Below are 26,912 nucleotides of genomic sequence, written 5' to 3'. Positions count from 1 at the left end.
TTTGAGCAGTGGGTTTCGTATTAAAAATAGTTTAAGTAACGAAGTAAGCATCATATACACTGCGCGCGAGCTGTTCGAATACAAGTTCGTGGTTCGATTGATGGGTGGATGGTTGTAACCCAATAGCGGCATGTCCTCATATTTATTTATTTCTTATCTTTCTTAAAGAGATTTTTTTGAATTTCTTAGTCACGGGAGTTTTTATTACTGTTGATGATGGAAGTATTGAGATGCAACGATCTAGCGTGATCGGCAGAGGGCGCTCTGTACGTGGTTAGCAGACGACAGCAGTCAGCGCGGGTGGAAACCTGTCTAACAGGTTTGGAAGGTAGCAGGCTAGAGTGTTTTTAGAACCACAGTCGAGACATGGCTTTCTATTTTTGTCATATGTTCTGTAAGAGTATTCCACGGTGTGTATCAAACCAGTCCGTCAGGGGCTGGGCACAGCAACGAACTTGTACAATAGTAGGGTACTGCAGTCCCATCCCCAGACTAGGGTGGGATCCTTCAAGTTACTCTACAGTTTCTAGCATCAAGAACACCCAGGAAAGGATTCAGAGAGGTGCTGGGCGGTCACGTCAGTTTGCTAGTGAGTGTTTTGTTTCTCCCAGAGATCAAGTTGCATTAATAGTAGTTCTGTATGGCTTTTGTTTAAGATTGTAAACATGTGCCTAATATTATTGATTCTTATTCAGAGATGCGCCTCACTTCAATGAAACTTGACGAAAGTTGAGATTGTCATGAATACTTTTGAGAGAGGGTCTACTCTTTTATGGCTAAAAAAAGAAGTAAAATAGTGGATGGTATCACCAATAACAGAATATATGAAAGTACAGTATTAAATACATATAATTATTGGAAGGGATTATAATGCACTTTATAGTTATAATTGTAGAGTTATAACTAAAAGCTTAAAACTTTGTAAAATGGAACATCTAATTTACTTGATTCATTTTCCTAAAGAAATTAAAGTCAAAATACAAAATAAAATTGTATAAGTAATCATAGCCTAACTTTAGGTGTAAACAGTGAAAAGTGGGTAAAATATATAGTGCTTTAACTGAATTTTATCAACACACACTTTAGATATGGATATGAAGTGTTTAAAAATACTGTTTCATAATGAGAAGTAATCATATGGCTCTACATGATCCTCGAGGAGTAAAAAGGACTAAACTAATGAGAAATAATCAGGATTACACAGCAAAGAACAGTGTACATGTTTAGTAATACAAAGGTCTACTCATAACCCACTTCACAGACTTCCAGCAAACAGCCAGATGGTAAATCTGAAGTCCCACCAGCAGACTATTATCTTCCACTTGCACACTGGATACTGCTGACTTAATGCACATATGCACCACTGCCCGTGTACATTTGAGATGATCCCATAGATGCCTGAGCACATCATGCTGCTCTGTACATGACACAGGCATGGAGAGACCCAGACCTTAGGGAGCCAGACTACTAGAAGAAAAACTCTGGAGTACCAAAGAAAACACGAAAAGAAAATATCCCTTTCTACCACAACAGAAAATTTTGAAGATTGACAGGCATGATCTCTGAAACAAGATAGAAAAAAAAAAGAAAGTAAAGGAACCATTCATATTACTTGATGGTAAAGAAGGTTTTTATTCTGTTGTGTATTGAACATAATGTTTCTTATTATACTGAATTACACAAAGTAATTTGTACAGTGAAGCGCCTTTTTTTTCAGGCTGACTGTGATGGCATCTATTATTTTGACTTTGGCACTCCTGTGCCCCAGCATTGTTGCTCAAACCTTGGTGTCACAAACATGCAATTTACAACGCACCGCTACCATTCAGTCTGGTGCACAAGCCATAATAGGTGGTGTCATCAAGATACACGAAAAAGGATCAAATGGTTATGGATGTGGTGTGCCAACAGGAAGTAAGTGGAATAAATAAGGAGTAAATGAATGGCATAGCGCAAAAAAAAAAAAAATGCACTTATATGTTCACAGGGAAAGCAAGATAAGTATCATAAATATAATAATAAAGTACTTTTCTCACATAGCAGTGCAAATAACTTAATTGCCTAAATTAAGAAAAGCTAACTAAAAGAAAACTTAAAGCAATTACAAAATAAGTTTACATTAATAACCTGTTCACAGTGCTTTTGTAAATGTTGAAGTTTTCTATTTATAGTTTTTCCTTTCAAATTGCAGTTGTAATCACTGACATTGCCCTTATCCATTATGAACAGGTATGCAGGCATATGAGGCTTTGCGTTGGGCTCTGAATCTCATCAACAAAAAGAATGAAACTCTAAATGGACAATACCTGACTGACTATTATGTGCCTGGAATACGCCTTGGTTAGTAACAGCATTTGTTAGTGTTGGATATTGTTTTACTCATCCTTGTATCTTATCTATTTACTGGTTTGTGACCTTGTTTTCGAGAGCCAGAGTATTTCAAGATCTTTCTCGGCGTATCTCTTGCGTCATGCGGAAGCATCATAACTCGACGTCTGGCAGGTCCCTCCAGCGAGCTCAAGATGTAACCACGAGCCGCATTCTGACACATCGGGTTTATGGCGAGAGCTAACTCGACCTCTGTTTCAATCTCGTCGACACTCATTGGTCCACCGGCAAACTACTGAAAGCGGACTAACTAGTATGCTTGTAGAGCCTCTGCCCACCCAACGGATAGCATCATGGTCCTCTGTACTAATCTTCTGTCGTGGGCTTCTGCCCGTGATGAACAAATGTTTCTTTTTGTTCAGCAGTGCTTTTAGGCCCTTGGTCACCCAAGGTTTGTTGTTAGGATAAACATACACTGCTTTGATGGTCTGGTGCAATCAACACTATTTTACTCCTCACTTTTACTCCTAACTGTGTGTTAAATGTCTGTATGGGTATGTGAGCAAAGACAAATTTCTGCCCTGGGTCTCCTGGGCAGACAATAAAGTCTGTTTTGATTTGATTTGATTTGATTTGATTCTTGTGTAGCCCTTGAAATGCAAGCTTAGTAGAAAGTTTTAAGATGCAAATGAATGTCGGAAATATAATGCGTTTGTAAGCAAATTAAATCATTTTTAACACAATCAGCTTTTCTTTGGAAGTAAATTAAGAAGATGAAGCTGTTTATTTAAGTTTGAAACAGGTTTTAAATGAAGGAGTTTTAGGAATTTGTTTATTCCTCTCCAATTCATTATGAAATTATATTAAACTATAGAGACGTTTATTTATGTTGGGGTATAAAGCATAAATAATTTTGTTAAAGAAAAGGAAATTTAGAATAAATCTGCTTTATGGCAATTATGAATCAATTTTGTTGATCCTTGTACAATAGGCATGCAGATTATGCTGTATTGTGGAAGCAGTGATGAGTCAGCGGTGGCAGCAGTTCCATATTTGTTTCCTGGTTTGTCTTCAGACACTTTGTCATGTGTGGCCTCTCCTTCCAACATGACTTTGGGTTAGTTTCAGACTTTTAGATTATTTGAAAAAATGTTAGGACTTTTCAGAAGCTTTTTGATGAACTGTGTTGTTAATAAAGATGAAAACTGATAATGAGTTAAAGCTTCAGTAGAACAGAATTTTGAATGTAGGTGCTGACAAGTTTTCTAGCTGCATTGAGGTGATATCCAGAATGGTTTGATTCAATTTTCTCTTAATTTTCAGGTATTGTGGGAACATCTGACAGCGGTTCAACAAATGGTATTTTGTCCTTTACAAAAAAATTTAATATCCCAGTCATCTCTTATGCATCTACTTTTCCTGACTTGACTTACAGCAAAATGTTTTCTAACTTCCTGCGCACTATACCACCAGATGGACTTTTAACACAGGTGAATATATTTTTTGAATGATGTTAGATTAAAGCTATTGTGCATTTTAAATTTAAAAGGTTTCAAACCTAGGGGAAGTGAACTTCGATCGAGTGTATAGTAGAAGAGGAGCTCAGCCCTATCTTTCTGCTGCCTTTAAATCTTTCTGCTGCCTTTAACCTATTCCCCTCTCCACTTTACAGTAGGTTTAGCGTGCTTCACAAAACTATAATAAATATGCATAGATGTCCACTATGGTTGTTGCAATTCTCATAGGATTCTGTACTGTGGTGAAAATGCATATTTGTTCAGATAAACAATCCATAACCATAATGTTGACGATAGTCATGTTAGATTTTTTTTTCTGAAGGTTATCAATATTTTCAGTATTGCAAATATTTGTATATAGAAGTAGAAAATGGTGTCAGGGGGTACATATAAATCAGTATGTCCATGTTTGCATTTAAAGCAAACCAAATTGAATTTGAGCCTTCAGCAGTGGCTGCTATGTTCATAAAACATAGCATAGTTATGCTAATCCTATAGTGAGGCATTGCCATGACAGACTGTACTTTTTTATGACTTCACAGGAAATAACATCTTTATAAAAAAACAGTAGAAAATCATTGGAATGTTGAAAGAGCTGTATTTTGGGAATTGAATAAGTTATTTGCTCATATGTTGAGCTTTAGTATACAGAATGAATAAAATCTAGGCTTCAGGTGACCCTATAACATAGCTGTGTTTTCAGCTAAAATAGTACTAGAACTTTTAGAAGACTCTTTAATCTTAAACCTTCAAAGTCAACAAGTAAACATTGCTACATAATTTAAAATGTCCATAGGTCCTTGGTCTTTTCTTGGTGCGCCTAAACTGGAAGTACATTGTAGTTGTGTATGAAGACTCTACATATGGACAAGGAGCCTATGATCAATTGCGACCAGCTTTGGCTTCAGCAGGCATTTGCTTGACTGCTGCCATCAGAGCTGATCCCGATGACACAACACAAGCAACTGCGCAAAGCATTCTTGGACAAGTAAACCTTAGCACTATTCGTTGTACTTGAGCCTGCAGCATGTACTGTTGATGTCTGCCAATTTTAATTAAATAACTGTAAAATTTGAAAGCTATTTTCTTCCAACCATTATCAAAGTAACAGTGGTAATATTGCAAACAGATAAACACTCTTTAACAGAAAATCATTATCTGTCTTTTTTACAAATTTGACAAAGATTAGATTATAATATTTTGAGGATTTTTGTTTTGTTTTCATCTGCCTCAAGGCTGTTGCTGCCGATGCTGTTGGTGCAGTTTTCCTTGGTAGTACACCTCTAGCATCTGCTTTGTTGAGAGAAGGTGCTAATGTTAATGGTGCTGGCAAGCTACAGTGGATCTTCACAGACTCTGTACCTTTGGATTCTGACTTCTCCATTGTCTATCCTCGAGGCATAATTTCTATAGTGCCAGCTTCTCGCTATATTGTAGAGTTTGAAGACCACTGGGTACGAATCGATGAAGAAAATCCATCTGTGGAAAACCCATGGTTCAAGGAATGGTATATGCAGAAATACAACTGCAGGCTTAATGGCGTGTCCAACAGCAAGTCACCATGTTCATCAATGTACCAGGGACTGACGGCAGCTGAAATAGAAAGACGGAAACGACTCAATTTTGTACAGGTATTTTAAGTTTTACTGAAGACTTTATTTTTAGCACACATAAAAATATTGCCTGTTGTTTTCAAGCACCTAATAAAGTTAGATGAACTTTTTTATTTTCATCTGTGACAAACTAACATACATGCTTGACTACTCACATAAACTTCTGAACTGAAGCGTTAACCCATCTGATAGGAGTAATCTCTCTTGCAAAGACTTGTTCAGTGTAATCATGATGAACTCTGATATGAGGCAGGGGTGATAACATTATGGCTTTTATTAGTTAAATGTCTGTTTTGTTTCTGCTTCCCAGTTTTACAAGTTTTGTTTTTTGCCAGACATCAAAAGTGGCATTCTAATTAGCATAGAACACTTTTAAACATTGTCATATCTTTGTAATAATTTGTCAATTGAGTGTGAGTAAAGTGTGCAATAACTATTTCCTAACAGGATCAGTTTGTTGAGCCAGCTGTGCATTCAGTTTTTGCATATGCTGCTGCACTTCGTAAAGCACAAGCTGATAGATGTGGAATTGGCTTCTCAGGGATTTGCCCATCACTGGTAAACATGACCCATCAGGAATTTCTGGTGTATCTGAAGGCTGTTAATTTTATTTATGCTGCTCGTGAACGTGTTCCTAGCTTGGCTTCTGATCAGTATGCACCATACTATGCAGCCAAAAAGCTTTTGTTTGATTCCAAAGGAGACCTTGTCAATCCATCATTTTCTATCTGGAATTACAACAACATCCCAAATGGTGAAGGTGAAGCGGTATACAGATTTAGAGAGGTGAGTGGGTTGCAGACTAATTACTTTCAGCTTGTACTGAGCAGGAGGAATTCTTATAAAACTTTTAATCTTTAATGTTTTCAATGATGGCCTTAAACAATCAAGATGAGTAACTTATACCCTGAATGAATTAAACATTTATTTTCTTCAGGTGCATAAGTCATTATGTTTTAACCATTTTTATTTTTATGTGAAAATGTGTTTTTAGATGTTCAATTCAATTCAATTCAATACAACTTTATTCATCTACAAGGGCAATTAGAGGTATGATGACACGCCAGCACACTAAAGGGAAGATTTGTTGATTTGTAGGTTGACAATGTATCCGTGTCATGGACCATATCACACCCAAACACATAATCTTATCACAGATCCAAAAACAACTTAATTGTTTGGGCATGCATTTCTCCACTTTTTGCAAGCCTGCTCTTTTATCAGTGAAATTTTCTAATTACTTCTTAGCGTTCTTCATGCCCAATTTAAAAATAAATACACCCAATTTTCAGAGTACACTCTTATCAAAACATCCACATCTAAAAAAAGTAGTGAGCATTACTAATGTAATGAAATCTCTACACAACCGTTCTGAATCATAATCTTTCATAGAGCATCAGTCAGGTTCTATGCTTTGCTAAGAAAACACTCTTGGCATCCATAAATTCACTCAAAGTTTTTAAGTTATGTGTGCTCCCAAGCTGAGTATGTTTAAAAGCTACAAAAACAAATTTAAGGTATAAAACGATTACAAAATTTTGCAATTTGATAAGAGACTTTAAGGGATTTTCACTGACAGTGCACATCTTCTCACAGTAATTTTTCTTCGGCTGTGAATGAATGGTGAGCACCCTTGATTGAGAATAGAATTGCTGATCACATTACACTAAGTATACTGAGCTGTATAAAGCAGTAGATACTGTAATGCTCAAGTGCAGGATTAGAAAATGTCAACATCCTAAATGTGTTCAGGACAAAGCATACATTAATAGTCCAGCTTGTGTCAGTCCAGAAGGTAATATAATGATAATATTACATTTCTTATGAGAAAGGGCAACAGCAATGAATGCTAAAAATAATCTTGGCGAAAGCATTGTTTATTACTTTTATTACAACAGCAATGAATGCTGTCATTATTATTCTTTTCAGGTTGGAAATTACATCTCAGGTCACTTGACTGTTAGTTTGGATCAGATCGTAATGTACACAGAAAATCGCCTTGCCCGCCTTCCAGCACTTCCCTCATCACTTTGCCCTGCAACTGGTTGCTCACCATGTCTTGGACTGCCTTCTGAAGTCAAATATGTTTATATCCATGGTGACGTCATCATCAATGGAATATTTTCCTTACATAGTAAGGGAACCATAAATTTCTCTTGCGGTGATCTTGCTTCAAAAATCCACCCTCTCTACCTAGAAGCCATGATCTATGCAGTAACCCGGGTAAACAATGACAGCAGCATTCTGCATGGGGTGAAGCTGGGTGCACTGGGCATCGATGACTGCATGGACAGTATACTTTCAACTAGCTTTATTACTCAAGTGCAGCAAGGTCTTCTCACCATCAAGGATCAAGCAGGGAACACTCTGGACCCACGGAAGGTGGAGGCATACACTGGAGCTTATGATGCACCTTTGACTATTACTCCTGCTGACCTCATGAATACTTTTAAACATCCACTGATTGGCTACAGGGCATCTTCATCAGTGCTTGATGACAGATCAAGGTAGATTTTGCAGAAAATGAGCCTGAAAATTAAATTTTGTTTGCTTTTCTTGTTCATTTTATCATGCAAAGCACACAGATTCTTTTTCAAAGTGACATGGTTTTAAGATATTTTAAAATATAGTTTTTAAGAATTTTGTTTGAATTTTTCCAAACTTCAGTACTATCATTTTTTATCCTTTTTTTTTAAAAGGGGTGTTATAGAGGTACAAGAGAGTGTATGTGTGCACATGCATGCAAGAGAGAGAGAAATGACAGAGAAGATGAGGGTGGTAGATGTAGCCCATTGAACATAGCAATGAAATTGTACAAGTTTACTATTGTGTTCTTTGATAAAGTACCAGGTATAGTGTGTATGTTGAGGATAATGTTTATTTATGGAATGAATAAACATGAAATTTTGAGGGTGTTGGGGCGGCAATGGACTGTTTTATACTGCACAACGTTAGGTTAGATTAGTAACATGCTAAGACATGTAAATAAATATGTTTTTAGTAATAGATAAAACATACAGATATTTATATATGTGTTCAATTTTTTTCATTTGCAGTTATCCATATTATGCTAAGGTTTTTCCCAGTCTGGAGGATGAGCTGCGAGCCATCATCCTTATTTTGGAAAAACTGAAATGGTACTATATTCAGGTCATGTACAGCACAGATGCATATGCAGAAGAAGATGTGATGATGTTCAAACGGCTAGCTGCACAAGCAGGCATTTGCGTTGTTGCATCATTTGATTTCGATGATATAGCCAGTTTTGTCCTTGATGCACTCAATGCTCACAACAATGTTAGACCAGTTGTGTTGTTGCTTTCTTCAGACAAACACCAAAAGTTCCTGATGTACCTAAGTGCACTAGGTACCACAGGTGATTTCAACTATGTTGCCACAACAACTCTTGGCAGTGATACTACCATCATGCAGAGATACACTGGGGTAGGTGAAGGTTACATTAGCATTGACTGGAGCTTGTCACCTCTCACACAGTTCTTCAGTTGGCTTGACCAGCAGCGTGTAAATACATACACCATTGATCCCTGGTTTACAGAATGGTTTGAAGCTCTGTACAACTGTTCCCTAGGAGGCAGCAGTATGGGTCGGTATCAGTCTCAATGTGCTGACACTGCTAACAAATCTGTGACCAGTTCACCGGGATTTGTAAAGGAGCTAAATGTTGGACATGTCATTAACTCTGTCTACGCAATTGCTCGTGGACTGAATGCTGTACTCCTACGGTAGGTTTATTGTTTATTTAGTGCAAAGCAAAAAGCCCTTTATTTTTGGGGGGAGTTTTTGACATGAATATACAAATGCATGTATAATTTCATTCTTGTGTGTATGCAAACACCCAGATCTGTGTGCACACATACAAACGGTTATTTTTCCTCTTTTCCATTTTATTGAATAAATTTTTAAGATGGTGCAGTAGTCCTTACATAATTGTGTAGTACCATATACGAAATGACACGAACTCTGTCAGGCAGGAGCATTAACCCAAACAAGCCGGTGAAAGACAAAGACGGCAAGACCATAACAAGCGATACAGGATAAAGAGACTTCTGGATGGAACACTTCAAAGAAATCCTGAATCGACCTCTCCGTCACCTTTACCTGACATAGTACCAGCAACTGAACAACTTCGCATGTTAGCCCTCCCACTAAGATAGAAATCATTAAAGCATGAAAAGTAGCAAAGCAGCAGACCCAGATGGCATACCCCCACAAGCACTAAAGGCAGACTCAGAAACGACAGCAACAATTTTTTCTAACCCTCCTACACAAGATCTGGGAACAAGAGCTATTACCAACAGACTGGAAACTAGGCCACCTGGTCAAGTTACTAAAGAAAGGAGTAAGATCTGCATCTTCAACACAAATGTGAAGGAAGTCCTACTGTGTGGTTCTGAAACAGCAAGCTCGTGGGAATAAGATGGCCTGAAAAGATCTCCAACAGCACCCTGTGGAAAAGAACCAACTAGAATGCCACTAGCCAAGACATTAAAAAGTGCAAATGAGGCTGGATAGGACACACCCTGCGCAAACTAGCGGACACCATTGTCAAGCTGGCATTTGACTGGAACCCTCCTGGGAACAGGAGAGTTGAGAGACCAAAGCAGGCTTGGAAAAGAACAGTAGAGAGAGAGGCAAAGGACATCGGAATCACATGGGCCCAACTGAGGGGGGCTGTCCAAAACCAAAACCGCTGGCGAGATCTTGTTGCAGCCCTATGCTCCTCGAGGAGTAACAAGGAATAAATTAAACTAACCATGAAATCCCATACCCCATGTTACAATTATGTAGACATTTCATGGCATGGTTGATTGACTGCTGGTATTAAGATCATCTAGACATGATTCACCTAATCATAGGTAATAATTTTTTTCTTTCAAGCTACTGTGGTCAGAATTACAACCAAGTGTGTGGAGCTTTCACCAATGCTGCAAGCAAAGGAATGGACTTGCTGGATGAGATACTCAAAGTGTCTTTCCAGATAGAAGACTTGCCTCTTCAGACATTTTCTTTTGATGGATACAGTGGTCATGTTCCCTTCATCATCTACAATTTTGTATCAGGCACATTTCTCAGTGTAAGCTGGTTTAGTCATGTGTTACAGTTCATTAGCTTTACAATGGTTACATACTTTCTCCTCATTTTTGACAGAATAACATTTTATTTCCAGCATGTTTGAGATAAATTTGGGAGACAGTATGTGGGCAAAGGTATTGATGCATTGTTTCATATGAGAAAGATGGGAAATGGCAAAAGAATGAGAGTGAAGCATAATCTTGTTATTTTATATACTACTAAAAATAGAAATTAATTAAGCTGTTTGTATCCCTAGTCATGTGTCAGTCATTCAGTAGCATACAGTCTGGCTTTATTCAGGTAGGTACAGTTGATCCTCAGTCCAACACAATACAGACATCTCAGGACATCAAACTATACGGAAGCACAAGCACGTCTTCAGTGTTATCAATGTGTGACCAACCTTGCCTGGAGTGCTTCTACATGTTTACTTATCAGAATTACTGGTGAGTTGTTTTGGAAATGCAATTTTACAGCTCACAAAGCAACGTTCTAATATTTGTTGAGGAAATTTTGTGTTGAAAATATTGAAAGGTCACAGTTTAAGCTTCCTGAACAAAACCAAGCAAGAAATATCATTGACCTTGTTTACTTTTATTTAGGTATATAGATGGAGACCTCCTGGTTCCAGCTGTGTTTGATGTACATTTCAAGGGATCGTCCATGTTTAGTTGTGGCCTTCTGAGAGAAACAAATGGAGTGCAATACACTGAAGCATTCAAATATGCTCTCGATTTAGTAAACAGCGGCACCCTATCCAGACTTGGTCTTCATGGTGTGCGACTTGGTGGCATTGCCTTTGATGGTTGCACTAATCCACCACGGTCATCAGCCATCATTAATGGTGTCATGGGGCGAACATTGCCAGTTAAGAATGATAGAGGTGAGATAACATAAACATTGTAGAAAATTTTGAGTTTGACTTGTGTAAATTTATAATTATTATTTGGAAAGCCTTATAGCTAATCTTTTTTTCCGTGATTCTTTTTATATGTTATTGAAACTTTTATTCTGGATTCTCAGGTAGTATGGTAGATCCATCAAAGTTCATCTCCTGGTTGACCTATGACAGTGAGTCAACTATGAAAGCAGCAAACCTCCTGCAAATGATCAACATGCCTGTTGTCACACCATTCGCAACAGCTCCCCAGCTGTTTAATAAGACTAGGTGTGGAATTTATCAATTTTTTTCAAGACCTGACTTTTGTATATATACAATGCATTTAAATTAATGAACTATATCCAAGTCACTCAATCTTGTGGCCCACCTCTAAAGACTATGAATCATGAATGAAATATGCATTTCAATGTATAAGCAGCAGCAATTCAGAAACTCATGATTCAGAAAGTCTACTTAACTGTCATATTTATTGTTTCTAACATCTGGTAGTCTTGAGTATTTTTGAGCAGTTGCAATACCCTTTATTCTCAATCTGATGTATTAACTGTCTCTTAAACTTGACTTTTAAAAATTCAACTTTGATCTTAAAATTCCAACTTGTTCTTCTAATTAAAATTCAAAATTACTTCATTGGGTGATGTTGACTAATTTGATTTGGAAAGACAGTTGGGAAAGGTAATGATAATGAAGCATTCAGACTATACAACTCTATCATGCTGTAACTATATAAAACTGTCACATGGATCCCACGAACCTTGGGTGTGATTAAAGTTCAAGATATTGACATTATTCTGTTAGGTGTAGTTTTAGAATGGTTGTCAGGTGGTGTAAAGGTGTGAGGATGAAGAAGGGACAGTCCAGCTTTGGACAATGAACAATTAAGTATCTCACTCCACCTTGTATTTGTATATTATTGGTTTAGGATGGTGAATGAAAAAGAAGCCTCAGTTTAAGGTTAAGGGGTGGTGTTAACCCTAAGATCAGGATACAGTATTATCACTACAAAGTATACACTTGTGATTAAAAGAAATTGATTATATTGCTAGATTTATAATTTTCAGTCTATTTTTTTTAGCATGTAATATTCTAGAACTCTACAAAATGATTTAGCAGTTTTACTGGATGAAAGCTGTCCTCAGCATACTCACAGTATTTGGCCTGATGTGGACTGCATTGTTAGAATTCACAATTGTGGACAAAGTATTCTTTTAATCACTTGTTAATTATTTTCACTGTAGTTTTTTTATTTTGTTTTGTTTCAGATATAGAACATTTTTCCGAACCATACCATCAGATGCTTTGATTGCTAAAGGTATGGCCGACCTTTTGGGACAATTGAAGAAGTTTTACGTCATCACTTTGAATGCCCCTGATGAAGGCAGTCGAGGAGCTCGTGATAAATTTCGGGAATACCTAAAAGTACTGTCATTGTGTATTATTATCTATTATAACAATAAAATTTCAAACTGCGTAGCTGTGCTCTTTGCTTCAAACCTTCATATGTATTATCATTGATAAATCTGTGGGTTGTGTTCATTGTGGGCAGATTTGTTTTTTGAGTGACATTTTTCCTCCTGTGGTAATCGCAAGAAAGTAACCAATTTGAGGTGGTAGCAGTAATTGTTCTTCATGTTTTCTAGTAAATCTTAAATATATTATTAATTTTATTTAGAAGGTGGCCATTTGTTTATAAAGGCTATTTTGTAGGTGCAAGTGAGAGATATGGATTTATTTTTATTTATTCTTTTTTTTTAATTATATTTTTCAGGATTATGGCATATGTGTTATTGCTTCATTTGAATTCGAGACAGATGGTACAATAGAAATCATCCTCAAATCTATCAGTGAATCAACCACCCAGTTTGTGGCTGTGTTTTCGGAACCAGATCAGTATATTCCAGAAATGCTGCAGTACAAAAACGATCATCTTACATCTGACATCATTTTCATTTCCAACCGGTGGTGGGATCTGCAACGATTGGGCTTTGCTTCAAAAAATGTTGTTTATCGTAGCATGGCCTTCAGACTTCAAGATCCCACAGTAACTGGCTTCATACGCTACTTGGAGAACCTTTCATTAACAAATACCACCAACCCTTGGTTGCCAGAATATTATGAGGTAGGTTTAGTGAAGAACTCCACTAGCTGTATACAAGGAATTTTTATGTAAATGAACTTTTACCTCTATGACTTATGTGTGCTATTGTGTCAGCAAGTCAATCTTCTAAAGTTTTATTTTAAAATTCTTATCATATTTATTTCCTAATATGTATAAGTAGCTATAAATCGTTTAATTTATGGTTAATATTCATAATCTTCATATTTTCAAATACTATAAAATTTATTTTGTTCATTTATTCAGGCTTTGTTCAAGTGTAACTTGGCTGGATCTTCTAAATATAATAAAGCTTGTGAGCAACAGAATCTGGGCCGCAGTAACTCTGTGCAACAGGATTTGCGTACTCTGTCTACCATCAATGCAGTCCATGCGTTGGCCCTGGCGCTGGATGAAACTCTACAGCTCAAATGTGGAGCAAACTACTCTGGTGTTTGCACACAGTTTTTGACAGGGTTTGATACTTTGGACATCATCATGCAAAAGATGGACAATGAAACTTTCACAGATATAGTGAATTTGTTTTTTGATTTTGTTGAACGTGAAGCCAACAGGAACTTTGAGGTTCTATCTTACAATGAGCATGGAATATCTAACAATGTATGTATATTTATTTTTGTGTTATTTTGTGTCTGTTGATATATATTCCTCAAAATAAGTAGCTATATATAAATAGCAAAAATATTAGTGGTCATATTTATTTATTAATTAAGTGTTGTTTCTGCATACTTTTTCTGTGTGCTTTCTAAAATCAGTCATAGTCTAAAAAGTTCCTACAAATGAGTAAGTTTTTCTTTTGAAAGCCTCATATAAATAGTTTAAAAACTTATGATAAGACCTCTCTCTCACTGTAAATATATATATATACAATCCTACAATCTGTGAGAACTTTGCAGTAATCTTGACAAATTATGTGGAACTAAAGAAATACCTGCTTTGCATGAGAAATAAGTATGGTTGCATTGGTGTTTGCACATGGGCCTATTAGTACTAAGGTTCCCAAAAGTCATTCTCAAGTGCTAGTTTAAAACCCTCACTTGTGCATACTGTATCTGCATGATGATAGAGCTCACAGATCTGCTTTATGTCACTGAAGCATAAATTGTTTAAAGTATTCAGGAAGTAAAGTACATTTTAAGTATGAAAAATCTCAAACAGCAGGCTGTAAAGTACTTGCTTTTTTTTAAGACTGCTCTTTTTTTTTAACATGACCATATGCAGTGGGGCTGCAAAGTCATTGAACATTATTTTTGCTTCACTGTGGTTGCAGTGCTCAGCCTGTACTCAGTGTTAAGCCTGTATTACTTTATTCTGATGACTAGCAAATACAGGTTTCTTGTGGAGAGCCACCCCAATGGGTATGAAGGTAATGTGGGGAAGGATTCTTCTGCTTCAGATAAGGCGAGATTTTCACTTTCTTCTCAAGCATATTGTTCCATGAACTGTCAACATTTTATTTTTCAGGTGGGCACTTTAACAAGCGATGGAAAAGTAGCGTTACTTATGGATACATCCCTATACAGCTCTGTCAGGTCACAATGTAGTGAAGACTGTCTTGTGTGTTTGGGGGTTGAATCCAACTTCAGAAACTTCTCATACAGAGTTGGTGATCTTTACATTATAGGTAATTTTTGTCTTTTTACAAGAATTACTGGATTTTAGATGTAGCTATACTGTTTAAATGTTCATTAAAGTCTGATTCTTTTTTTTTTTTTTTTTTGCCTTTGAAAAGTCATGTACATGTGATTTTCTGATTGAGAACAATTCTAGTCCCTGAATGTTCTTTGTTGATGTTTGTCAGTTTTACATAAATAAGGAAAAACTTATTAACAGATGCTATACTTTGTTCTGAGCTGAAAGGCCAGCAAGCAGTTCATATACCTTTAAATATATTTCTAATGCAAAAGGATGCTCTGAAATTCATTTGATTTGATTCATTTATTGTGTCCTACATTATTATTCATTATGACCTGCAGACTTTTCATGAAGATCTTCATGACTTTTCATTATGACCTAATGAACTTTTCACTTCTTGTTAAACATAAAGGGCTGTTTGACGTCCACAATGGGAGTGCTTCACCATATGCATGTGGCAGCATCAATGATCGCCAGGGTCTCCAGTTGCTGGAAGCCTTCAACTATGCTGTCGAAGTCATCAGCAATAAGACAGGCCTTTTCACTGGACTGTTAAGAGGTGTGCGCATTGGTAGCATTGGCTTTGACGTCTGTAAAAGTCCACTCCGAGCTGCTAATTTGGTGGCTAACTTTCAGAGTGGGAGGATTCCTCTTGTCTTACCTGGCGGGCTTACTGTCAACCCACGGCAAATTTTAGCATATGTTGGCCCCTTTGACACTTCTGCAACTATTGCAGTTGCTGAAATTTTGAGCGCCATTGGTATCCCTCAGATTACATATGGAGCAATGGGGCTGGAGTTGCAAGATCCAGTACACTACAGTTATCTCTTGCGGTCAGTGCCTGCTGATGACAAACAATCACGTGCTGTTATCTCTTACTTGAAATTCTTTAACTTGACCAACGTACAGGTGATTAGCACATTTGAGACAATAGGTGAGATGATGAAAGAAGAGTTTATGCGTCTAGCATTACTGAACCTGGTTTGCATCACCAAGAATTACACTGTCGGAGAAACTGGAGTTATTACAGATGCTGAAGCTACAGAAGTTATTACCAAAGTCACAAGCGTGCCACAAGCCTCAGTGGTGGTTTTGCTTGTTGATGACCCTTTCCCTATCCTGAAGGCTGCTGGGAAAAATCCTACAGCCCAAAAATTTTTGTGGGTGGCCACCAACAGATGGGGATTTAATCCAAGATACCTGGATGGCCAACTAAATGATCTGCTTCGAGACCGTAGTAGTAAGAATGTCATCATCTTTGACATTGAGACAGCAGATGTTCCTGGTTATGATGTATATCTTGAAAGAAAAACACCAGACAACTATCGCACTGACCCCTGGTTCCAAGATTACTATGAATTTTTATTTGGCTGTGTGTGGAATGCTGATGGTTCAGGAACTGCTGCGTGTGACAAAACTCGTGGCATTTCACGTGCAGATAATTACATCCAAGATCCCTATGTTCTGTATGTTGTCAATGCTGTTTTCTCTGTGGGTCTGGCAATCCATGGAGCACTGTACCAGGTATGTGCAGCAACTGATGGTATTTGTCCCAAGTTTGAAGTCACGGGAAATAGGCGTGACATTGTTTTGGAGCATCTAAAGAAAGTCAACTTCACTGACGATACGATGCAGCCATTTTACTATGAGGCAACTGGACAAAGCTCTAGAGGGTTTCATGTGTACAATGTGACTACTAGTAATGATGGGACTTCATCGTACATGTATAGAAATGTAAGTAATCCTTGTTTTTAATTAGAGTCTACTAAAATTTTTAAAATGGCAAATCTTTTTTGATGTAGATCTAAAATGATAAAAATTTAATAACAAAAAGGAAAGAGTGAACTGTTTCTGACATGAAATTTGTGATAAAGAAAATAATGCTCTTTTGTTGCAACATGTTGACAGGTTGGATCTTACAATGACACCCATTTTCTGAAGGTAAAGCTTGACATCACCTATGATGTGATTTACGAAGCACGCTGCACACCTTTTGTGAACTGTACATGTGAATTTCCACCCTACGTGCCATCTCGATACATGCTGAAGCCCTCACCTTCTGCTCTGAACCTAGTTTTTGTGGGTGATATTCATGAAGGTTACTCTGACAACCCCTTCATGTGCAGCAACACAGTTATTGGCAGAGACTTCTTTCGAATGATGGCTTTTTTCTATGCTATCAATAGCGTTAACCTCAACAGTGGTCTGCGCTATCCAGAGTCTCTTCGTCTTGGAGGATTAGCTCTGGACACCTGCTCTTCTACTCTCAGGCTAGATCAAGATATTTTCAATCTTCTCAGTGGATATGCTTTGTGTGATACAAGCTTGACTGGACAAGTAATTGCCCCATCAACAGTTGTGGCCATTGTACCAGATGGCAATGAGAATGCTGTAGGTGTAAGCGAAATTCTTGCATCTACAAACATCACCTTGATTTCTCCAACAGCCACTAGCTCAGAGCTGAATGAATACTATATGTCCTCAAACTTTCTGAACATAGTACCTCCTGATGAGCGTCAGGCGTTAATCATTTTACAGGTAAGTCTGTGTGTGTTGCATGTATTCATAATGGGATTAATGTTTATTTATGTTAAATTTTAGGTAGGAATATTTATCTTCAAATTACATATCAGCAGTTTCAAAGCCCTTAGAAGTTTTAGTAAATGTCATGAGATGTTGGGTTCATACCGAGGTGAAGACTGTTAGATTAAAGCATTTTGACTGCAGTGCTGAGGTCTTTTTAAAAATTATATGTGTATGAATAAAATGGTAAAATGAACAAAACAAATTTACAAAGTTTAAAATAGAACTTGGACTTATTCATTCATTGAAAATGAATGTACCTGAATGATTGGCTGCAGATGTAACCTGATCATCTGACACAAAATCTTATGAGGACCATCTTCATGCACTATAAGCTAGAATTTCTTCTGGGTTGTAGATTATGGATTATCTGAGCTGGGACTATGCCACCATCATCTACACACAAGGGGCAGGCAATTTAGGTGCTATGAATGAGCTGCTTAATCAAGCCAGTGCTGCACGCTCTGTGTGCTTTGGACAGGTAAATGATAATTCATTTATTTCATAGCTTAAATGATAAAATAAAGTAAGAATAATGTTGCAGCCCCCATTATATCATAAAATTTAAGCATCTGAAGCTGAAAAAAATCTACCCTAAAATGTTAATGTTAACTTTCTTAAAAATACTTGAAATTTGCATTTTTCCAGGCACTTGGGTTGCCTCAGCTAGCTTCCATAGCAGATGCAGAAAACATCCTGGAGCAGGTGGGCCAGCAGGTGGGCTCTAAAGTTGTTGTCCTTTTCACAACTCCTGACCACACTCGTCTCGTGCTTCAGGCTGCAAAGAACAAAGGGTTAGCTGGCCGCTATGTCTGGCTTGGTACAACCACATGGGGCCAAAGCAGCGAAATTGTTTCTGGTCTCGAGCAAGAGGCATCAGGGGCTATCACTCTACAGGCACATTCTGTTATGGTAGATGACTTTCGCAATTTTATCAAATCTCTAACTTACACTAACCGCCAAGGAGTTCCAGATGACTGGTTTGAAGAAATTTACCAGACCCTGCATCAGTGTGTCATTCGAGAGGCAAAGCGACCACTTCCTTTCTCTTCCTTGTGTACAAAGACCGAGCAGATCACTGATGACATGGTGCCTTATGATCCGACTGTCCTTCACACTATCATTGCTGTGTACATGGTTGCACAAGGTTTAAACAACATCCCATCCTGCAAAAGCTCCTCCCTGACGATATCTGCTTGCCTGTCCATAATCCAAAATCGTCACCAGAGTATCTATGAAGTAAGTAGAATGATATTTCAGCAGGCTGTTTAAGGTTATTCTGTATTTGTGAGTCCTCACTTCTGTGATCAATATTATTTTCATCATCCCACTGGAAAGGACATTCTAATACCAGACTAGTTAAAAATGAACTTTAACATTCTTTGAATGAACATAATATTAACCAGTCATATTATGATAAAGTAGCTATTATTTTTTATATTTATCTTTGTTCTCTGATTTCCAGGCCATTCTGAATTCTGAGTACAGAGTGCTTCCTACCCTTCTGGGATCCAACTCGTTCTCATTTTCCTTTGACAAAAATGGATATGGTAATATTGGCATTGACATCCTTAACTTTCACAGTGACCCCAGCGGTTCTGGCTATATCTATTCCCTTGTAAGTTGAGGCTTTTATTATTCTATTAGCAAAAGCTTGCAGCAGAAAGCATCTGCTGGGATAAGTCTGCAAACATGACTTACAGTGACAAAACATCAAATAATCTATTTTTACACTAGTACTTCATGAGCATGTATATTCAGCTTAAAGGTTGAGCTTCCACCTTATAGCAGGAAAGATTAGTTAAATTTGGGGGAGTGAAATGAGGACCACACATGGTTTAAGGCAGCTATCCAGCTAGTCATACTTCATTAATGGCTTCTATTTGACCCACCAAACACCATCATTGCCCACACCAGATCAAACCTCTCTTTCCTACTGTTGAGTATCAATTAAATTAGACTTTGAAAAGATCATTTTGGCATAATTTATTGATGGAAGGATCTTTAGAGTTTGTGACTACTAATGCAGAAATTCTTTTTTTGTTCTTTCCACATAACCTGGATGTGTTTGAAAATAGCTGCAGATGACTAAATTTTTGTATTGCTTGTTCATTTATTGTATTAAAGAATTATTTAATTTAAATGGTTAAATTACTTTTTCATCGTAATGCCAATTTAGCTACTGTGATTGTTGTGATCAAAAAATGAAATATTATTCATCAAAATTAATTTTCATGTCAGAATTTATTTAAAATCCTTACTTCGTATAACAATTATTTACAGCTGGGAAGTTACACAAATCAGCTCAACTTCACTTCAAGAAATTACCAGGGCTTAAGCCTTTATGATGTCGGTGTTATACCCAACTCCAACTGTGTTGGTTCTCAGTGCAAGTGTTCAGGCCCTGTGTCTCTCTGTAAGTAGAGGCTTTTATTTTACATAAATAACATATGTTTATTACATAAACATATTAGTTTATAAAAAAAATACACTTTGCGCAAATGTTATCTGGTTTGATGGTGGTCAGGGAAGAGACTAAATTATTTATATTTCCATCACAAAAAGATGTTTTTTTACGTAGCAAAACTACCTGTGACTTCCAAAAAGTATGTAAAATGATGACCATTACATTTTTCAACAGCTGGAGTATCAACTGGAGACTGGACATATGAGCCAAGTACATCGTCAGCGAAAGTTAATGATGAGGGCCGAACTTATTATGACCCGCAGACAGGACAATTTTTCTATGTGGAAAAAATCCCTTCAGTTACTTCCCGTTTCTCAGACATGTGGGGTGTTGCTGTTTCAACACTGGCAGCGATAGGGGTGTTTTCATCACTGGCACTTTTCATCTATTTGCTTGTTGTTTACCCAGTCCGAGGAGGTACATCCATTCTTGGATATGTGCTTGCATTTGGAATCATTCTTTTGTATGGACTGGTATTTGCCTTTGTTGCACATGCAAGCATGGAGCTTTGTGGTTTAAGGAGGTTGGTCCTTTTCTTTTATGGATTTTCTAGAACCAATGTAGCTATGATAAAATCTGAGCTATTTTCTAGTTTGCCTCCTTAGGCATTTCTTCTTCTTCATACAAGTATTCATATCGTGATAGACATCACAGTGACATTTAAATGTTCCTAATGTACTCGGCAGCTCTAAGTTCGCATAAGTATTTATATCTTCCTTTTCATTTATGCATTTGTCAGTAAATTCACATAGGCCAGTTTATCTATGTAAACAATCACAATCCAACCTTGAATCATAATTTTGCCTCTTTGTCATGATTAACAATAGATCTAGAGAGATCTTACAGAAGCAATAATAATCTAGTTCAGTCTGAATGTAACTATTTCTTTTACATGTTCACTAGCTCATCCTCCATAAAACTATGTTTTCGACAGATTCTGTCTGGGGATTTGCTATGCTATCTGTTATGGATCACTGTTTGTGAAGCTGGTTGACTGCTGGCGATCCCGGGAGAAAGAAGATGTGTTTGAAGTCAAGTACAACAAACTCGGCCGCCCCCTTGGCTTCTTCATGATTGTGGTACTGCTTGTCCTGGTGCAGGTAACTTGTTGTAGTGGTTGTGTCTTATTCACTGATGATTGATGTAGGTAAGTAAATCTTCAGTTCCTAACTGGCTGTGAACTCTCTTTATTTTACTGTGTTTTACATCTGGGTGGGTACAAAAAAGTCACAAACCTATCTAAAAGTTTTGCAAAAATACTAGTAGAGTATAAATATTTGGGTTTTTCTGGTAATCCCTAATAGATTTTTTTCTGAGGTAGTAACATGCATACTTGATTATCTGATGTATATTTTCATGGAATTTTATCTAATTATAACTTAGTTTTTTCCTTATTGAATGCCACCAATTACAGGGTCTCATCCACTTTTTTTTAACCATTAGATTTATGTTACAGGTCATCATTAATGTGGAGTGGCTGATTCTTGAGCCACCAAAAGTGGTTCGAATATTTTACAACTCTCAGTACTGGCCACGGTGCACTCCACATGATTTTAGTGAGGAGGGACTGGTGCTCTCCCTTTGTTACATTATGGTCATCATATTCCTTACTATTATTCTTGGTCTGTGCACTTTCAACAGGTGAGTGAAAGAGAAACTGAAAAAAAATATTTTAAAGTATAATCATTGAGATTGGTGGTCCAACAGTCATGTAAGAATATGAACTCAGATATGAGCACTTTTCTCTTGTTCATTTTATTTCTACACACCTGTGTGTGTTGTGGAGGGTGTGCATTTGATCCCTATACCCTAAAGGTGTGTTCTCAGGTTCCTTTATGAATGTGTGTATATGTAAATCATCTCGAGCCCAACTTTGGTGGTGGGGACCCTAACCCTAACCCTTCCAAATCCTGTTGGGTTCCGTTTCCCACAAGGAACTCGGATCTCACCCCGGATGTTCCCTTTACAGGACCCAAGATTTCTTTGCAGACGGGGGATAAGCACATTATAAATGAACATAAATTAAGTATATATTTAATGGATTATTCGTATAAACTTTCTTATGATTATTCATGTTCACAGCAGAAAGAATCATCGTGAGTCTCGCTGGATTCTTGGCATTGCTATTCTTGCCGTGCCTACCTGGGTAGTTTGGTGTGCCTGGGCCATTCTGGGGGCCGTTCGAACTCGTGATGCTGCGGTGGCCATTGGCCTGTTAGTTAACGCTACAATCTTGCTCCTTCTGGGACCAGTGCGTAAACTATATTTGCTGAACAAGTACCAGGCTCTTGTGGATGAGGAGGAGAAGAAAAATCTTCGAGAACAGCAAGAAAGAGGTACAGAAATCATTGGTGATGTTGTAGAATTACTATGTGTGCAAAATATGCAAAATAATGGTACAGGTTTTAAAAAACAAAATTAGCAACAGTAATCAGTCCTAAGCAAGGTGTGTATTAGCTTTCTCAATTGCTAAACTAGAGTTAACTTAAGGTTTGATTTATTCACATTTCTCCACTGCAAGTCTAGTGCAGTTTGTGTAGATGGGAGTTGTCCTTGAAGTTAAACTAATTGCAACTGTTTTATTGGACAGGAAGTACTGCCAGGTAATAACCCTTTCAGTCACATTGTACCCTCACCCATGTTCATGCAGCACGGTTCCAGAAAGTACTTTGAAAACTTATACATTTTAGTCACGCATGTTCTCAGAATTACATTTTTCATCTGTCATTCACTTGAAGCTTTCTTATTCCAGATTATGCATCACAGTACGAGAAACAGTATGACAACAAACCTAGACTGCATGACATTTCTTCTGCTCATGGCAGTACAAGGGGCAGCACCTACCGCTATCCTCCCTCCAGTGTGGGGCGATCAGGGGCTGCATCCTACAGATGAGACTGATGATGATCCTTAACTCTGCAGACTTGCAGCAGGTTCTATGCAAAAACCCTAGTGTCAGTTGAAGCAACCATAGTGGAACTCTAGATTGGTCAAGGGTCAGCACAGTCAAGGAGCTGTCAGTTTGTACCTGACTGTACATTTGTATGTTTTTTTTCCACATGATACTTGCAATTGCCGCAAATAACCATGTTTTGCTTAATTTCTTGTAAATTCATTCTTAGCAAGAACTTCATTTTATTGTTTGTTGTCATGGATAGCTTGTTTCTTCTCCATTTCATCAAAATTTGGCACATCATTAAGGGAACTAAGCATATGTTGTCTCCCCATTTCAGACATTTTGTTGGTTAGTTTCAGTTAGCAATTTTAGTCATCTTCTGATCATATGGTTAGCTTTTTTGGGGTGAAATCTGTATTAAAAAATTACTTGTTCTCTAATTTTTCTCTTTTATTAATGTTACTGCATGTAACAAAAGAATGCAGAGAATAATCTTGAGTCATTCCCAGATTATACTGCTGCTGGCATACTGCATCTGTTTGATATGAATACTTAAAATATACTTTAAAACCTAGTTTATACATTGGAAGAAAAGTGTAGTGTGTATATGCATTAAAGAAAAGTGCGTGCATGCACACATAAGGATGAATATGTGCATATGAGAACGTTTATTTGAATGTGTGTGTTTCTGCAACAAGCATTTGTTTCCTGTAATAATTACAAAATAAACTCTGGAGCAATTTTCATAGAGCTTTGTTAAACTTTTTAGAGCAACTGCTCTTATTTCAGGCGTAACATATAATAATTAGGTTTTATGATGCATAAAATATTTTAAGTTAAAGTTAGGGTTGGTTGTTGAGACTTGTATTTATCCAGCGAGCGGGGTATATTGGCAACCCACATTTAGCAGTGAAAACCTCCTACTCATAGACTCAGGGTAGGTTGCTTATATCATTTTACCATCTGGTAATTTATCAGAGGAACTCTCTGTCAATAACTTTCTCCCATATTTATTACATATGATAAAGATCATAAGTTCACCAATTTTCTAGACCTGGTAGATAGGACATATAAGTACTCAGCTGCATGGTTTGTATTGTTGGATTCATTATCCAAGTAGTAGATACTATTAAAAAACAAAGCAGAATATCACAACCCACACGGTGCCCATTGTTTCCACTGGTAATGTTGTTTCCAAATGAAAAAAAAAATTGTTTGTCATTGTCTAATACTTGTCTGATGTACATCATTTGGTCAGAATAAATTTTCTCCATAGCTTTTTTTTCTCTCATTTTGCTTGCACGTTTCCTGCTTCACTCTATGATTAACACATGCACCTGTTTGTTTGGTTTTTTTTTGAGAGGGGGGGGGGGAATTGCTATGATAGTTATGTAACTTCACTCATTCAGTGGCTAATGAATTGGCCATTGGGTTAACTAAATCAGCAAGTTCCCTGTCTGTTTTAGTAGTAGTTTATTTTTTGTTACTCCTCGAGGAGCATATGGCTGCGACAATTTCTTTGTCTGAGTTCGGGTAAATTAGTGCCCATGAATAGAGGATAGCAGTCTACTTGTTCACCATGCAACTAGTGCCCTGTGACACGTACAGATGGCTCTGTTTTAATAACTTGATTAGGCAGCTTATTTTTCTTTTCATCTGTGTTTGTGTAACCTATAATGTTACCAGTGTCACATCTAAGCACACAGCGACCTACATTATAATAATGATGCAGACTTGCGTAACATGGAATAAGACTCATATCAGAGCATGGGCATAACACATGCACAACAATTAAGACATGAATAAACATTTCAATAAATGATAAACACAACTTGCTGAGAAAATCAAACAATAACATGCATGACCCATGAAGCATGCTCACACAAAAATTTCACTCAAGCTTAATACACAAAACTGATGTATGTCTATGTTTATTTTGCAATAGACATTTTTGTCTGGGCAACATGCAAACATTTCACTACCTTCTGTATTTCTGTGAGCTGTTTCATGTCATTTGCCTTTTTACTGAAAACTAGACCAAATCATAACAGCCATCACAAATCACAACATACCTTCTGTCAGTTTAATTTTCAATAGTTCCTGTGCTGAAAGTTAGTTCTAGAATGTAGCAAAGAAAAAAGCAAGTAGAGCAATATAAAATGGTGTGATAATCTTATGTCAGAACCTTTCACTACGGCAGTAACTGAAACATATAAGTACTTCTGCTGAACCAACAAAGGGACATGGGATAGAGAGAAAGAAAAGACAAAAATGGTTCATCACGAAATATACATGGTCCATCATAGAAAAAGGTTCGTAGTAGCATGCATGTATACTAGAAAAGGGTTTTCTTAACGAGCCTTGCACATTTTGTTTGATGAAACAATTGAGGATCTTGGATGCAGCTCATCCCTTTGGTTCATTGATTTGATGCTGTCTCACAGAGATCTTTAATTAATGATGCTTTATTATTAGACAATATTCACCAGATGCTTTATTACTGAACATTCAATAAAGAAAAGTCCCCGATGTTGTCATAAAGAGATGAAAAATCTGCTGTAGCCGACTGGTATGTTAACCTGAGATCAAGTAAGCACGGATAGAACAACCCTTAATTCTTCTATAGCTTTCAGAACTAGCACCTAAGCTATATATAGCAAGTCCTCATTTCACTTTGTTAAAACAGCGAGCGATGAGAGAAAATAAAACTGATTTCGTGCAGGGACCACTATGTGGAGCATATCCTTTCCCCTACTTTCTCTTGGTGCTCTGGTTTCTTCCCACATTTTGAGTCTTTATTTAGAAGTTTGGTGATGTTTTTATTACCAGAAATATACCATAGGAACTAACTTTTGTTTCTACACACATCAATAAGCTTATGGTAAAATGCATTTCACTATAGTCGTTTCCCTTACAGTTGCAGTTTCTCACAGATGTTGAGGACTTTACTGTCTACTGACTCCACCCTGACTGAAAGTACCCCACCAGTCAATCAAATCCAAGTTAATTAACAGTCACAAAAATGCATTGAATGAACTTAATGTTACTGGACTAAAATACTGGGAAAAGTTGCATTCCAAACTGAGTATTTTCTACAAACAGCCCTTCTGTAGCAATAGTGCTAAAAGCTCATTAGCCTTTCAAACAGAACACTATCTTTCCACTATGCTGGTTATCTGCCATGATTAATGGCATATTAATTTAGACCCTATTAAAATGGTGTGAGACAAAATCTAAGAAAACCTGATCATCTTTAAATGTACATTGTTAATTTTACTAGGGAAGGGATATACAAAAGTTATAAAGGATAATGAAACTGAATATTTTTTTTAAATGCACATAACACTGCTGATCTGAACTAAAGTAAACATTGCTTAAGCAGGTGGCGCCATTGTCACAGTGTACAGATACTAGCATATTCCAAAGAAATTGTCTTCTGTTTGTCTTAGAACAGCACATTCATCTTTGGTGAACAAATTAAATAAGAAGCTCAAAATTTCTTGTGAATAAGCTACAGATGCCATATTTTTGATACTTCAGGCAAAAGTATTTTTTAAACAATGAAAACTTCTCTTGCACTCAACATACATCTCACTTTTTTGCCCTCAAACAATGTCTTTTAGAAAGTGCATAGGTATGCTCGCATTCACACACATGAACGAAGATGTGCTCCTAAATCATATACATGAGTACACATACAAGCAACTTCTTTATATAGCAAATCTCTTGCTCAAATATGCACATGCCCACACACATGTACCA

General features: G+C 37.1%; 1 protein-coding gene across 1 annotated transcript; it reads left to right on the top strand.

Moving 5' to 3' along the window:
- Window positions 1–315: 315 nt before the first annotated feature.
- LOC112562754 lies at window positions 316–24,427 on the top strand. Its single transcript, XM_025236225.1, has 29 exons — window positions 316–589; window positions 1,718–1,914; window positions 2,230–2,340; window positions 3,320–3,445; window positions 3,652–3,818; window positions 4,642–4,833; window positions 5,081–5,476; window positions 5,906–6,244; window positions 7,388–7,965; window positions 8,515–9,201; window positions 10,358–10,553; window positions 10,853–10,998; window positions 11,155–11,435; window positions 11,576–11,720; window positions 12,716–12,872; window positions 13,222–13,572; window positions 13,816–14,169; window positions 15,034–15,193; window positions 15,617–16,938; window positions 17,113–17,742; window positions 18,146–18,268; window positions 18,436–19,026; window positions 19,253–19,405; window positions 20,071–20,203; window positions 20,429–20,777; window positions 21,189–21,354; window positions 21,711–21,895; window positions 22,337–22,590; window positions 23,007–24,427. The coding sequence occupies exons 2-29, from the start codon at window positions 1,728–1,730 to the stop codon at window positions 23,147–23,149; spliced, it is 8,622 nt and encodes a 2,873-aa protein (XP_025092010.1). The 5' UTR covers window positions 316–589; window positions 1,718–1,727; the 3' UTR covers window positions 23,150–24,427.
- Window positions 24,428–26,912: the final 2,485 nt, after the last annotated feature.

This window comes from Pomacea canaliculata, linkage group LG4, assembly GCF_003073045.1.
Source record: "Pomacea canaliculata isolate SZHN2017 linkage group LG4, ASM307304v1, whole genome shotgun sequence".
Classification (NCBI taxonomy): Eukaryota; Metazoa; Mollusca; class Gastropoda; order Architaenioglossa; family Ampullariidae; genus Pomacea; species Pomacea canaliculata.
Note: the sequence above shows the minus strand (reverse complement) of the source record. Positions and strands in the feature narration are given on the sequence as shown.

Bases quoted from the DNA above. Each gene is read 5' to 3' on its own strand.
- LOC112562754 (XM_025236225.1), top strand. From the start codon at position 1,728: ATGGCATCTATTATTTTGACTTTGGCACTCCTGTGCCCCAGCATTGTT. The intron at 10,999-11,154 runs GTGAGTTGTTTT...ACTTTTATTTAG, and splicing joins TTTACTTATCAGAATTACTG to GTATATAGATGGAGACCTCC. The intron at 13,573-13,815 runs GTAGGTTTAGTG...TCATTTATTCAG, and splicing joins GGTTGCCAGAATATTATGAG to GCTTTGTTCAAGTGTAACTT.